This window comes from Oryzias latipes, chromosome 13 (assembly GCF_053564925.1).
Source record: "Oryzias latipes strain Hd-rR chromosome 13, Olatipes_Hd-rR_3.1".
Classification (NCBI taxonomy): Eukaryota; Metazoa; Chordata; class Actinopteri; order Beloniformes; family Adrianichthyidae; genus Oryzias; species Oryzias latipes.
The window spans coordinates 32,790,606-32,806,358 of record NC_136249.1 but is presented as its reverse complement, the minus strand read 5'-3'; the positions used below and the strand labels follow the sequence as shown (position 1 = coordinate 32,806,358).

The 15,753-nt window shown below is 45.0% G+C and overlaps 1 protein-coding gene across 4 annotated transcripts in view; it reads right to left on the bottom strand.

Moving 5' to 3' along the window:
* The window catches only part of nova2 (NOVA alternative splicing regulator 2), a 57,293-nt gene extending 41,770 nt beyond the window's left edge, over positions 1-15,523 (bottom strand). The window contains exons 1-3 of one of the 4 annotated variants that reach the window (XM_023962073.2): positions 15,385-15,523; positions 13,294-13,362; positions 1,186-1,329 (exon numbers count right to left, since the gene is read on the bottom strand). In XM_023962073.2, coding sequence (XP_023817841.1) covers positions 1,186-1,329; positions 13,294-13,362; positions 15,385-15,400 — 229 coding nt within the window. In that variant the 5' untranslated portion in view covers positions 15,401-15,523. Of the gene's footprint in view, positions 1-1,185; positions 1,330-13,293; positions 13,363-14,281; positions 15,035-15,384 lie in introns of those variants that run through there. The other 3 variants (XM_023962071.2, XM_023962074.2, XM_023962072.2) reach the window with 3 other exon arrangements.
* Between the last annotated feature and the right edge of the window lie 230 nt (positions 15,524-15,753).

The window sequence follows — 15,753 nt, the reverse complement described above, 5'->3', positions numbered from 1 at the left end:
GTGGCCTGTGTGCGCATCCTGCTGTACACTCCACACGAGCGTGCGCGTCTTCATGTACGGCCCCCACGCCGCGTCTTCAGCGCCCCTCGCCGTTGTGCATCAGTGTTGTTTGAATGCGCCTCCTGACCAACAACACATCAGGACCCAGAGCCAGACCTTCAAAAACTCCTCAACACAGTGGAGCTCGGTAAGCGTGCGCTTTTACAACCACAGAGCGCACGCCAATAAAGTGCGTTCTCCGCCAACGGCGCCGCAAAAAAAGGACAAAGGCCGAGTCAGGGATGACATCAGAGCTTCTGCAGGACGCCAAGAAGCCGCTGGATGTCCGCGTTTGTGGAGGAACTCCTGCTGCTGAAGCTTTTATAGATAAACCCTGTGATTAACGGGCTTTCCCACAATGCATCACTTTGTTGATGTAAGCCCGCAACCGAGCAACTACAGAAACACAGCAACCCAGAAATCTGGTTGGACCCTGAGCCTCGCTGAGCTGCAGGAGTCCAACACGCTGGAGATGGTTTGGTGAAGTTGGTGGACCGTCTGTCGCTGCCGAACCGTGACAGCGGGTTCAAATCCAGGCGGGTTTGTCACCAAATGCGGCATAAATACAGCACGCCGTGCCGCACGGCGTAATCGTGCTGAGCTTCAGATCAATCAGAAAACGTTGTTTAGCGCGTCGGGCAAAAGCAACAGAGCAGAAACCAAACCGTTTCCAGATCTTGGTAAATAAAAACGCTCGTTTTTTCCCGCTCTAAGGCAGTAGCAGCTCTGGACGCCGCCGTGTCCTTAGCTAGCTCAGGATGCTATACCTCTGGCGTCTTAGCTTTAGCATGTTCATTGCAGATGATTCATCGGCCGGTTTTACGTTATTGTGTAAACAGTTTACAAGCGTCGTATGTTTACACAAAGCTGCTCCACTCCAGAATCGGTTGGAATTCTGGGTAAAGCGTTACAGGGTTGGGCTAATTCAGAGAACGGAAGCTAAAGGGGTTAAAAAAAAACCTGCCATGTATTGTTTTTCTATTCACTGTTTCTCTTTGTGAGACTCTCGAAGGTCATGAAAAAAAGCTGGACGGAGACTGGAGTGATTAAAAAAACCAGCCCTAATGGCTCCAAATCTTTCTGAGAACGGTTCTGCAGGTTCTGCAGAGGCCATCCGGCAGCAGGAGAGGAGAGGGGCTTTCTTACCGGGGTAGAAGTCTTTGGATTTGGACAGTTTGATGGTGGCTCCGGTCTCCTTCTGCAGCTGGACGATGGTCTGACCCCCCTTCCCGATGATTGACCCCGCCGCATAGCTGGGAATCAAAACCTTCAGGAAGTACTCGCCTTCCTCTGCAGCAGGAAACAGGAAACAGGAAGTCAGAGACAGAGCTCGGCAGATTTCATGTGCATTCCTGTAAATCCTGAAGTGCTTGAACGCCTCTGTGCACCTTTGCCCTCATGCACGCCCTCGGGTTGCCTGTTCTGCTGTAAATCAGACTTTTCTGGAATTGAAGTAGAAGCAGGAAAAAAAAAAAAACGTCCTGGATCCACAGATCTCACGGTTAAAGTAAACGATGACAGTTTTCCACAGCGACCCATTATTCCCGTCATGTGATGATCCTCTGTTATCGGCGGTTCCGGCCTCTCGCTGTCGGCTCAGAGCTCTGATCTAATTTTACAGCCGCTCCTCCTCATCGCCTCGGCGCGGCCGAAGGAAGCGGCGGGAAGCGGCGCTTTGGCTTTAACACCAGTCAGATTCAAATGAAGCTGGCGGATGCATAACAGGACACACGTGTGCTTATTATCATGTGTAAATAAAATAGCTCAGATCCAGGAATGTTGCTGTTTTGTTAAGCTAATGTGCTTCCCCGTCATTTACGCACGCATGACCTCTGACCTTTTTTTCTTCAACTTTACATTCTCAAAGTACTGCACATCAGGGCTGATTCAGGCTGATCGCGTGAACGGTCGTGGGGGTTACGGAAGGTCAAAGTGCGCGTGTCATTTAAGCGTCGGCGGTGACGTCACAGGGGTTAAAGGGTTAAAACTTTATAGACATAAAAAAATAAAACATTTTCATAACTTTTATGTGCTTCTCTCTGACGGACAGTTACCTCATCAGTGGAACGTCACTTTTAAGCAGCAAAGCGTTTGGGTAATAAACACTAAAAGGCGCTTCAGGCCTCTCTGGGTCAGAAAGGTTCTGTGCACTCGGTTCTAATGGGGGGGGCTTCATGCCCTCGTCTGGTTCACTTCTAAGAACGGGAACAGGAATAATCACACTGATCCAAACGCCGCTCATTCAAAAGGCAGACAACCAGCCCCCGACTGTAACCAGGCCGTAAACGGCGCCTGCAGCTCCGCCCCTGCAGCTCCGCCCCTGCAGCTCCGCCCCTGCAGCTCCGCCCCTGCAGCTCCGCCCCTGCAGCACCTGCTGGCCCTCCGCTCAGACATGTTACCGCTGGAACATTCATTTTGCTTCTATGAAACATTTTTTTCTGTCGTTTCCCAGAGTTCAGGTGACGCCAAACTGAATCCTGGTGTGAACCGATGCAGTGTGAACGCACCGTAAAGAGAGCGGATCAGACTGGAACATTTTCTAAAGAGCAAAAAAAGGTGACGTTTCGGCAGAAAAGAAACGCGAAGAAACGAAGAACGTGAGGAAGACCCGCAGAGACGTTTGCATTAGAACTGCAGACTTATGGCTGATGCTCACCGATTTGTTTGCGTTATTCTGAATAAACTTTTATTTTACTGTGAAAAATGTCAAAGGAAAAACAGAAATCAGAGATTCGGGACTCAAATGACGATCTGGTTCCTGACTCTAATTTAAGAACTGAGAGTTTTCTTAGATTAAAACACAACGTAGTGTTTTTAGGAAAACTAAAAATACTGAAAAGAGCTCTGATACATTTTTAAACAAGATTCTTCCTGTTGTGGTTTTTTGGGGGGAAAATATGCTAACTAGATAATGAATTGAAACTTTTTTTAAATTATAATTCCGTATTTTTTCTATGATTTTTCAAATCAGAAAGGCAAATCTCATATTGTTTTCACTTTTCAAAAAAAGCACTTCTCATTAATATAATTCAGTGAAATGCAGTTTGTAAATAACTTTTCTGATGAATCCAGGTTTTATTCTGTGCATGTTCAGGTTCCTAAATTTGGTTTTTATCCATCAAGTTTCTCCAAGAAGATTTTCAGCCTCACGGACGATTCTGCTAATCCAGGAGAATCCAGGACACCTAACCTCTGGAGGCGGATTAAAATAGGATTGCTGGGAAGGCCACATTTTCTATCTGTCTACCGCAGACGTTCTACGTGCATCACCCTGCCGGAGGACGCCGTCTCGCCGCCTTTCACGGGGTTGATTCCCTGCAGCAGGCGTGAATCCTGGAGCGGGGGAGGGGTGGCTTTTCAACCTGGTCGGACCATCAGGCTAAGGTTTTCCCGTCGGGACTGATGCTTTTGTCGGTCACTTTTCAGGCCGACCCCCAGACCGTCACGCTGGGCCCTCCCCGCCCCCCTGGCGTCTGCTGGAAGCTGCTCGGAGCGCCGGCGTAGCCGTGCGGGAAGGAAAAACAGCCGAGCTCAGCATCCTTTGGGGTTTGGCTTCCTTTGTTTAGGTTTGGGCGGGTCAGGATTTGAGCTCGCAGCAAAAACATGAAAACTTTCATTATCATCAATGTGTCTGTTTTTATTTTCATTGAAGAAAACAGTTTTTAAGACTTTTTGACCAAACCGGCAGCTGAGACAGACTTTACCTTTAACCATTTTAATGGCTTTGGCTAACCGATGGTCCTACACCAGCTGTTTTTTTGGAGTTTTTCTAATGATTTGAGACTAATTTTCATTGCTGTGACCGGACTTTTTGGAAAAGACATAAATATTTTCTTCACTTGTTAACCCTTTAACACCAACGCCGTCGTCGGTGACGCCTTAATAACAAACGCTCTTTAACATTCGGTTACTCTCCGATCCGGGATCCGTGCTACTGATACACATAAACACTTATGCTAGTTTCATAATATTTAGTCAACTGTTTTCTTTTTAGAATGATTTCAGTTTTCTGGACTTTTCTGTAGCAGCTCAAACCTTTTTCTCACATATTAAAACATTTGACACCTTCATTTGTGGAGCAAAAACATGCTAGGTGTTACATGCTAACTGATGCTAACTAGTTAAATATCCTGCTTTTCTTAAGCCTTTCATAGTAAACTATATCCATATGTATGATTATATATATATATTACCTTTGGCATGCCAAAGAAGAATTTTTTTATTAAATATGAGTCGCAGCTCATTTTCCAACCTATCACTGAGGCTCCGCCTTTCTCTCCTTGTGGCCTCGGCAGTGGTTCTGCGTTTTTCCCACGAAAACAAACAACATCCTAACTTTTGCAAAGACGGATGTGTATATTGAGCAGATAAAAGGAAAGCGTTTAGCCGATCACCGCTAGCTCCACGGAGTAAGTGGGCGTTTGTGTTAGCCTGGGGGCGGGGCTGGCCGAGTACACTCTTCCTGGAAGGGGCTGTTCCTCATTTTGTGATGCCACAAGGTGAGGCTGCAGGTTTTTAGAGGAATACTCAGAAATGAACGGATCAAAATACCTCTTTGGGGTTGGTTATAGTGAGGAATGAACATTTTAATACACTTAAAAGCTCAAAAAGTTAATTTTGCACGATGTAGATCCTTTCATATTTAGAGAATCATTGAACTTTTGTGTACTTTTAGTCAACATAACTGTAACAGTACGTAGTAGGCTGTACTTTAAAAGGCTGAAAAACTAAATTGCTTGTTTTTATTTTATTTTTTTTAAAGATAAGCCAAATTAGCTTTAGCAAATATTTTTTTCTCTTTTTATGTCGAGTCGCATTTTAAGTTGAGATGGAAAAAGAGGTGAATTGAAAATTAGTTCTTTTTGTGATAGAAAAAAAATTGCTAACAGGCTAGCGAGTCCTTTTTTTAACTGCTTGCACTTCTAACATTAGATCGCATTGTTTGTCAAAACAAAACTAATAATTAGTAAGTAAACACGTGCAGAAAAACCGACTTTTCTATTTTTTTAAATGAAAATGACAAAAGAAAATAAAGTTTTTACTGTTTGTAGGTCTTATTTTTTCATCCAAGACAATTGTTTGTTCGTATTTGTGCGATCGTCGTGGTGGATCGTCACTACATCCAGCAGTGATGTCATGTTTGCTGTCGGAAGGGTTTTTGGCGCCCTTTAAGTCAACGGCGGAGCTTTGTGTCGGAGCTTCAGGAAGCGTCACATGATCATGTCCTAAAACCGCCTTTTGTTTTCGCCTCCTCCTCTCCTTCCTCTCTGTCCGTCCTCCTGTTTCCTCTCAGTTTGTCTTTCCAATCCTGTTTCCTCTGGGTTTCTCCTCCTCCTCCTCCTCCTCTTCCTCCTGGCTTCACAGTCAAAGTGACCCACTTTGGTCTGACCTGCTTTACATGGAGGCGGCTAATTATAACCTCCTTGTATTAATAAGACGGGGGAATTGATAAATATGAAATTCGCTCCGTCCATAAAGAGGTTGACTCAGCTTTGTCAGTCACGCGTCGCCATGGCGATCCCTGAATTGAAACATGTCGTTTATTTACGTTGTGCAGCAGAAGCTGAAGCTGAAGGCGACCAGCGCGTCATCAGTCAGCGGGACGTCTGAAAGTTGCTGCGTGTTTTTCAAACGGCTCTTTCCACGCTCTAAAAAGGTGTTAACGGTATAAATTCAGAGCAGATGTTTACGAGGCTCTGTGTTCTCACACCGTTTTAATCAGCTGTGTTATTGCAGCCTAACGTGCGCTTTCATTAAAGCTAATGCTACAAACCCACAGGCCCGAAAAAAAACCCAATCCTGTTTTTGTTACATGAAGGTTGGTCGCTGTCTGATTCCTAAAACCGTCTGACGTCAGACTCCTCCACTCGTGTTTTCTGCTCTGTTTGACATTCAGCCTCCAGGACAGATTCTGCGTTTGGACTCTGGTTCTGGGGCTCCTGAAGGACGGCGGTGACCTTCAGAGCAGAACACGGGCGTCGAACCGCAGCAGAACGGAAGCTTCTGGACGCTCCGGCGTCCTCGGCTGGTTTTTAACATCGGCGGTGTTGCGGCATCGCAAGGAGTCATCGCATGAGGAGTTTCCGAATGGATCGTGTTGCTTCTGTGGATCAGAACGCCGCCGTGGACACAAACCCGACATTTATCTCTTGTGATGAAGCTGGGATGTTCAGACCGGAAAACAAAGACCTTCAGATCTTTAGCCCCACTGCCATGAGCTGACAGCAACTTACGACCAAAACTGGAGAAATTCATCAAATCGGCTTTTCTTTCAATCATTTCAGCTAAAGTTTGATCCGACCGCCTCAACGATTTCCAACAGAGGAAACATCCTTAACGTCCAATGAAAAGGTCATTTTTGCTGTTCTTCACATTGCAGAGTATTTCTGTACTCAAATCATTGGTTTATCATAATAAAAAAGATCAGATTTCTGGATATATGTCATAAGATCCCTGCTCCGCTCCATTGTGATGGATCCACGAACATCTTCGCTTTTGGAATCTGGATCAGAACCGTACGGCTGGATCACTCCGAAATGGCTCGCCGTTTTTGGTCGCACCGCTATTGCTGCTGGGTTGGGCTTTTGGAGGGGCTGTAAGCTAGCGGGAGGGTGTGGAAAAGAAAGAGGTGATGGGAAATAAGTGGAGGCTTACACTAACAGTCCCGCCCACAACTCAGAGCTGAATTTCTAATCAACTCCTGCCGCTCTGCAGAAACTATGTCCTAGAAAACGACACAGGTTTTTGGATTTCGGCTAAAAAACTGGGAAAGTTTGGAAAGTAGATCAAAAGCAGATCGGACTGGAACGTTAAGGTTTTCCAGCGCGGACTAAAAGTCTTTGCTGATTTTCTTTCTTTTAGAAATCCTCCACTTTGATGCTAAAAGCCTCTGAAAGGAATTAACGTCATTTTACAAAGGTAAAGATCTGCCATGCCGTTGTGACGGCACTGTCATGTCAGTAAACATTAAAAGCCATCATTTGAATGATTTCTGACCCAATAACTTTATCAATTCCAGTTTCTCCTTGTTCAGAATTTCATTTTTCAATAAATAATTAGAATAAAATTTTGCCAAAAGCCAAAAGAATCGGCTGCAGATTAAGATCAATCACAGATTTTCTCTCTCAGTCATTTAACTGACCCCCCCAGATCCACACTTGATGTCTTGCTGCAGAGAGGCTGTGATCTCCAGCCCCTCCACCCACCCAGCCCCCCACCCCCCGGCCCCTGCAGGACACCAGATCCCAGGATTTGAGCCCCCAATCCCCCCCAGCGCGGCGAGCCTATTCTGGGCCTGGCGAGCCTGCGGGGGCCTTAGCAACAGATTGGACTGTTGACACAGGCGGTGGCGCCGTGGTGGGAGAGGATTTCTGAGTCCTTCTAACCGTCTCTGGATCTCCTGGATCCACAGCGAACCGAACCGGACCACGTGTGGCAGGCGGCGCCGGCTGAACAGGAAGTGTGTCTGCTTCCTCAACCTGTGGGGGAGGCGCTTAGAGGGGGGCCCTTATCACAGAGACCCCACAGGTTCTTGGCTGAAGACGTCGTCTAACACACTCTGGCTGCTTTTATTTTGGTAAATCCTCTTTGGCCTGATGGGAGGTTTCCTGCTAACCTGCCTGGCTGAGTGTTTGTGGTTTGATTCGACCCCCAGACGCCTGTCAGCTCCAACCATCGGGGAAAAGAAGGAAACCCGTCCCAGGCGAACTGAAAGCTTTAACATCCTAGCAGGAACAAATATGCCCATTTCTAAAAATCTAGCCCTAAAGGAGAAGATTAGTGTTATTGCTGACTGAATATTTATCTTTAGTCATGAAAGTTTTAAGATCATCCAACTACGTTTTGGATTTTTTGTCTTGTTTTTTAATTCTTTTTTGCAAACGTTCCAACTTTTTGCCAGGATTTGAAATGCTAAAAAGGATCAAAAATGTTTCAGGTTTTTGTGGATTTGAAGGCCGTGCCGCTGCGTTTCACCACTTCAGGTGTGAATTTCATGATTCATGAGTGTTTTCTCGCGTTCTTCGATGTCGAGGGTTCTCGCTCACGGGTCTTTACGAGAATTTGGTTTTGAGCTGTTCAGAATTTTTGGTCGGTTCAGAATTACGCACTTTACGGGTATTTTACGTAGTTCATACGAAATTATTATGTAAATCTTTCGCAACTATGCGTCATTCTTGCAAGATTCATACGCAAATTTGTGTCTTTCCACGACCGTTCCATATATGCTTAACGGACTTTTCCCGTAAAAAGCAGCTAACGGAAAAGAAACGCTGCTACGCGATGCTAGCATGTCGACAACCCCGAGCTAACATTAAACACTAAAGTCACTATCGAACTCGCTAAAGAGGCTCAAACCTTCATGATTAGCAAACACAGAAAGTTCCTCTTATCTGATTTAGGGCACAGGGGTGGCTGCATAATGATATGGGCTTGGTTTGCCGCCACAGGATCCTCTGGCGTAAAAAAAAAACAAAACATCACGACTTACACGAAGATCCAGAACAGACTGAAGCTTTTGTTTCCTTTTAGCACGACTGTAAAAAATTGAACCAAAAATGTGACAAACTGCAAAAAAAAAAGAAATTTTCTCCTTAAACTGAATTCAAACTGTTCTTGATTCTATTTCTAAGTCATAATGAGAAAAAAAAAACGAGAATCTGACTCTTTGAATCGCACTACAAGGCTAAAAAAAACACAAACCAATCGATTTTTAAACAGCAAAGACATTTTAAGAATACAGTTTTTTACAGTAATGACATAAATAAGAATTTAAAACAGGAATAAATGTGTGATTCGCTGTCAAACTGTTAATCAGTTATGACAGCTGAGAAAGCAGCTCTGAATCTTCCCTGAGGGTTTTTTCTACTTTTTTGTTTTCAATTCCACAGAAACAAGGTTTTGCCCACGTTTGTTTTATGAGGAAAATAAAAAGGAAACAGAATGAAGGAAATCTGTTTTTCTACTATACATTATTGGAATAAGAGAAGCATATTTAAAGTAAAAAAGGAAACAATATTTATGTACATACACTTATTCAAACTGTTAAATACATACAAAAAAGTTAAAAAGATATAAAAGAGATTTAGTAAAAAAAGGAAGAGTATCTAAACATACATATAAGCAGTAAAGCCTTTAGGTCTGTTTGTTGTTTAAAATAAGATTTCTGAAAGTGATTTTGTGATTTGGTTTCTTTTGATTCATGTATTTAGACTGATTGGATTTGATTGATTCTGAAAATCTCGCATCCTTTCAAACTCCTTTTTTTCCCCTTAATCTTATTTGTAAATTGTGTGGCAGATAGTACAAATAATTTTTATACATTAAAATATATATATGATAAAATGAGCTTTAGTAACCCCTTTAAAATCCACTTTTTCAGCATTAAATCTTTTCATCTTTATCTCTATTTGCAATTGAAGATTTTTGTCTTGTTTTCTATTTTTCTTCTTTTGCTTAGAAGCAAAGTTTTTATTTTTTTTGTCCTGTCCAGCAGCGGAGCAAACAGATGAGAGCTAAAGGCCTCTTGGGTTGTACGGATGTTACTGTTACAGTAGAGGTTTATGAATCTTCTGACACAGGAGGAGTATATTTCTATAAACCCCTTTTGTATTTGAGGCTGAACTTCATTTATATTATGTTTGTATCCTTTTTTTTGTTTAGGTTTTTAAATCCTTCTGATATTTTTGCTTTAATAACAGATGTTTGTTTATTTTTAGGACATAAACCTTTCTGATGATTTGTATATGAAATCTTCCAGTTTAGCTGAAGTTTCTGTAAAATGTCTAAAAGAAACTTTTTCTCTCTTCTGCATCAAAATAACCTGAATGTGAGAAAATTCCCATCTCCCCCTGAGAAGCCGAGTTAAGGGGGGGGGGACCTTTGTCTGACACCCCCCCCAGCCCTCTTCTCTTTTGTTAGGAGGCCCAGCACACACACGTGCATGCACACACACACGTGCACGCTCTTGCACAGCTCTCCAGCAGTGCGGCTCGGACCAGCTGTCCTCATCCTGAAGGATCATTGCTCATAAATACCTCGCAGAGGAAAGTCTTTTTATCTGCTCTCTCTGCTTTTCTACTCCTCTTTTTTCTCCGCCTCCTTTCTTTTTAATCGCCGATCGCTGCAGGAGAATTTTCAACGACCTTATTTCCCTTTTTTTTGTTTTTTTTAGACTAAAATCCTTCTGTGATTTAAAGAAAATGCTGCTGTTCCCCGTCGAAAGCTGCTAATTTCAGGTCTCTTTTCGTTTGGATCCACCAATCAGGGATCGGCTCGCTCTGAGCGACGCCACCTTCCCGCCAATCGCGTGTTGGCGGCAGCATCGGCCCCTCCCCTCGCCCTCACCCTGCGTAATTTTTTTTTGTTTTTTTTGTTTAATTTGACGCAGTGTAGGAGGAACATAACAGATACGAAGAGAGCGAATGTCGTCGAAGGACGGAGTGATGGGAGGCAAAGGAGGACAGGAGGCGGGCAGCCAGCCCCTCCATTTACTAAATGAATCGGCTTCATCTTCTAAGAGAGGATGAGGAGTCCGGGCAGACCCAGCGCAGAACTCAGAGCAAACTTTCTGCCAAAGTTCTGACCGCACTAACACCAAAACCTGAAAAACATTTGCTTACGTAAAGCTTCACGGTGACTCATGCGGGGGGTTCTGCTCCTGAAAGCAGCATTTGTTTCCAATCAGAGTCATTTCAATGTTGTTGTTGTTTTTGTGGAAACAAAACACAAACAGCAGAACAACACATCTAATCGAATAAACATTTTAACGGTGGATGGCTTACTTTGTGGTCAAGAACAATTAAAAGTTCAATTCTAATTTGTTTAATCTGTTTGTGTAAAATACCGAAAGCAAAAGTGACACAGAGGAAGCCGGGTAAAGCAGGAGAATCTGCATCCATGGCGGCGTCTGATGAGGCTGGACAGAGGCCTGTGAGCAGGACGCCGGCTCACGTGACCTCTGACCAGCCAAAAGGCGTCACAAACAGAAAAAAGTTTGTCATCTATGAACAAAACCTACGAAAAACGATCGTCTTTTACCTTCATTTCTAACGATTTCCGTCTTAAACCAATCAAATGTAATCCTCACTTCGGGCTTTTCAACAGAAATAACAAACAATCTTTCCATATTTAAGATTTTCCATCTTTTTCTGATCTCACTCAGCATGTTCAGTATTTTCTGAGCCGCTGTTTTAGCTACTGTAGCATTTAGCCGTTATTTACAAAATGCAATATTTGAAACTTTATTAAGCTCTAGAATCATTTTTAAATGTTTTTTAAGGTAATTAAGTGTTCCACAAAACAGTTTTTTTGTGTTCATTTGTTTGGCTTGCTTACTTTTTCAGAACTTTGGAGGCTGACAATCAAATTTGGGAATTTTGCTGTTTTATTTAAGCCCTCTTAATTCTTCATTTTAGTAGTGTTATTATTATTATAAAGTTATTTAGAAGCTAAATTGTATTTAAATTGTCATGATTGTTGATTAATAAACAGTATTTTTAGCTTGTTCTGGATTATATAGCAGTAGTAAAGCATTATTAGCAATGGTTGGACAAACTCATTGTTTGTCAGTTTAAGCCTATTTTATGTGATTTGACCATGCTGCATTTAATCTAGCATTTTAACATGCTTTAGTTAGCATTATCAGGCTGTTTTACAATCAAGTTCATCTTTGTAACGACTTGTTTTCTTGACTTCACAGGGTTTAGCCTCTATTTTAGCTTATTTGTCTTAAGCTAACACAAGACATCTAGTATTTGACAGCATTCTTACCATCTCTAGCTTTTTTCTACTTTTCCTATCTTGCTTTGGACTTTCTTTAGTGATTTTAGCTCCTTCCTCTTCTCTTGTCAGCCGCTCTCTTCATCGTCACACCACAACAACTCTTAGCTAAATTAGCATGACCTTTTTATTTAGCGTTATAGCATTGTCGAGTTTGTGCTCTATTTCTGATGTTTTGGCTTTTAATTATTTTTTTTTTCTAAATTCTTTTCAGTAATGTCTTGAAGTTTATTCAAGTTTATTTAGCCAAACCCTAACCCTAGCAAAGAGTAGCTTGCATTCTGTACGTGCTATCGTGTTTAGGCGTTTTATACTGATGCCCACTTTATTTTAGCTAAAGTAGCATGCCATGCTAACACCGCTAACACATACAAGGAGTATCCTCACTTTCTTTTGAACTTTTTTTCTTCTTTGAGACTTGGTTAAGAACATTCCGTAGTTAATTTAGCGTGGACATTTTATTTAGTATTTTTATAGCATTTTTAAGAAGGTGCATTTTTTCTAATATTTTGGCTTTTACATTTTTTAGAAACAAAACTTTTACATTCCTAATTTTTTTTTTTTGTCATTTTCAGCAATGTTTAAAATTCATTTAGTTTTTTTTAGCATGCCATTTAAACAAAAAGTGGGTTGTATTATTTACATTTTGCGGTGTTGTTTTACACTGATCCACTTTTCTTAGTTAAGTTATAATTTTGTGCTAACACTGCTAACACATACAAGAAGCATATTTGTCGTATTGTTTTATCTTTCATGATAAAAAAAGTATCCAGCAGAACGGCAGGAATTGCAGTCACTTAGCTAATGCAATTATAGTGTGTTGGACTTTGAGTGAACACTTATCTAAGCTAACATAGCATTTTTTGCTAACACCGCTTACGCGTCCAGGAACCATATGTGTCCAAACATTTTATCTTTAATGACAAAAAAAGTGTCAGAGGTGAAGTTGCAGTGGCTTACCTAAAGTAATCATGGCACGTTTCACTTTGAGTGCGCTCTTCTCTTAGCTAACGCAGTATTTCTTGCTAACACCGCGAACATGTTCACGTCAGGGATTCCTATTTTTTCGTAACGTTTTATCCCAAATGACAGACAAAGAGGCGCAGTTGCAGTCACTCACCTAACGTGATCATGGAACGTCGCATTTTGAGTACACACTGAACACTGAATGAGCATTTTTAGCTGCAGGTGACATGGCTAGCATGAGGTCAAAGGTTGTCAGCACTTATGATAAAAGAAACACTGATTTTGCATAAAAAGCATGACAATGGATGTTATGGAGTAAAAAAAAAAATAAATAAAGAGCATTAGCATGCATTAATTATCCTGAGCCATGACAGAAGGAGGTGTTAGCCTTAAATGTCAGACTCCGCTGCACTCGGACCGCCTTAGAAACACTCAGATACTTGGATCTCATGTGTTCCTGCCGGATCAGTCTTTCAGTGAAGAAGTGAAGATGATAAAAACAGGTCTTACCATGAGTCTCAGTTTCTTGATCAGGGAATACAATGCCTTCAGTTTCATATAGGGGCTGCAGGAAGGCCACTACAGAGAGAGGAAGCACAGGGGGGGGGGAGTGTGTGGCGTAAACTAATCATACAGAGAAACAACCAGAACCTTAACGGCTGGAGCTGCCGACTTCAAAATGTGGAGACAGAAGCATAATTTTCTGTTTGGGGGGGGGGGGGGGATTAGAATGATTCTTTTTCTAGGGGGGTGGAAGTTGGAGTGTGTTAACCCGGCAGCCTTCCTCTCTGCTCAGTAAAAGTCTGGCTCATCTTCATCACCGCTCCGAGCTTTTCATTAGTCTAAATGGACGCGCTGCTGGACAGTAAAGGAGGAGGAAGGTCTCCAGAGACGGAAGATCTGCAGCTCGGGCCCCCTCGCTCATGAAGGAGGGGGGGGTGGTCTCCTCTGCTTTTTTAACCTGTACCAGAAGAGCATTTCCACATGATGGGTGCATGGCCAGCATGGGGGGGGGGGGGGGGGGGATGCCAGGTGATGGTGACAGCATGTAAACAAAAACCAAATATGGTGACTAGCATGGTGACATATCTGCGGGCTGGATGATGGAGGAGCATCCGCTGAGGTGGAGGGATGCGTTCCCGCCTGTCTGCGGCCTGAGTGGAAGCCGCGCGCGCGTCATTGTGCGGCGGCTGGTGCGGGATTACCACAAGGTCATCCGTCGACGGGATGAGACCCTGGCTGCGCCGAGCGCGTGCACGCCCGCGCGCGGGGGCCTTTCACTTGTTTACATCCTTGCTTTGGCTCCCGCGCGGCGCCATTCTTACCGGAGGAGTCAAGAGGCGAGATTTACCGTGAAAACCTGAATCACCGGCATCATTGTCTGCACCCAAAGCGCCATGATGGCCCCCACCACCCCTGAATCGGACTGTATTCCAGACTAGCACCTGATCCCCCCCCCCCCCCCCAACCCCACCCCCACCCCCAGCGTCGCGCTTACCTCCCGTGTTCGTGCGTTTGGTGCTGCTGGCCTCCGTCGGCGTCTCCAAAGGTCTTTTACGCGAATCCGGGGGATCGGACTCCATGTGCGGCTGCTGGCTGTGATGGTGGGGGGTGGAGAAGATGCCGTTCTGCTGCACAGCTCCGCCGGCCATCATTTTGCGAGCTCGCTCTTGGATGCTTAAGCTGCGCTAAATCCCTCTCCCGTTCGGGCTTTCTCTCTCTTTTACGCAGCGCAGCCGCGCGGACGGAGAAAGTGCTTGAAGAATGGGGAGAATACGCCTTTTTTTCCTGACGCACGCACGGACGCACGGACGGACGGGGGCAGGCGAGCTGCGCGTTTCTCCTTCGAGATGCTGCGCAGCGGCGGCGAGAGCAGGAGCGGCGCAGATGGAGGGTCCTTCGGAACCGAGCTCCTGGGTCGCGAGGGTCCCGTCAAGCTTCGCAAACGCGCGCTAAGATTTGCGTCTCATTCCGCTGAAAGCATGTCGGGGGAAGAAGGCAAAAAAAAACCCACGCAAACAATGAAGTGGGAAATCAAAATCCAGATCAGGTGCTTCTGCTCGTGTTCTGGTTCCGGTCCGGAGACCTCCCGGGGGTGACGGGCGCGTGGAGGAGGCGGGAGGCGCGGAGCTGGAGGAAGACGCAGAGAAAGCGACGCTTTGTGCTGCTCGTTTTCTGGCTGAAGATGCTGCAGTTCAGAGCATCCCTCCTCCTCCTCCTCCTCCTCTCACTGCTGCCGGAGGAGGCGCCCGGGCGCAGCTGACGTCACCGGGCCTTGCGGTGCCTTTGCGGTCGTGCGTAAACTCGGGTTTTACAGCCACGCGCCGTGGATTCACTTTCACCAATGAAAACGGCGACCGCCTGCTCCCCGTTTGAAAAAGTTGCTCTTTTCTGAAGGCACGCGAACGCGTCACGGGAGAAACCGGTGTTGGAGGAGCACTGTGGCGCGCGCGCGGCGCAGCAGTTCACCTGTGGTTCATGAAGGATCAGAACCTTGACAGGTGTTTCTGACTGTTCCTCTTCAGTCTGAATAAAGTCTCCGTGCGTGCCAGCTCCGGCGCGTGCGTGTGATGCGTGGGGCGGCCGGCTCACCTGACTCACCTGTGTGCGCTGACATCTCCGCGCGGCTCCTCTTGGACCTGCGGAGGATCCTCGGGCTCTGAGAGCTGCGTGGGCTCCTCCCGCCGCTCCCCCTCCCTCACGCGCACCCACAGAGACTCGCAGAGCTCCTGGACTCCTGTGGATCGCCGTCAAGGTGACATTGTTGTGTCTGTCACGCGCGGAGGAGCTCCACCTGGAGCTTCAGGGGTCTCGCGTGGTCGGGTCATTCCCGCCGCAGCGACCCGCGGAAAAGGAGGAGTGAGATCATGAGCAGCAGCATTCTTCAGCTTTTATTAGTTTGGAGCAGATGTGTGCGTGTGTGCGCGCGCGCGCAGCTGTGGACACGGGTTGTTAAAACTCTCTGCAGGG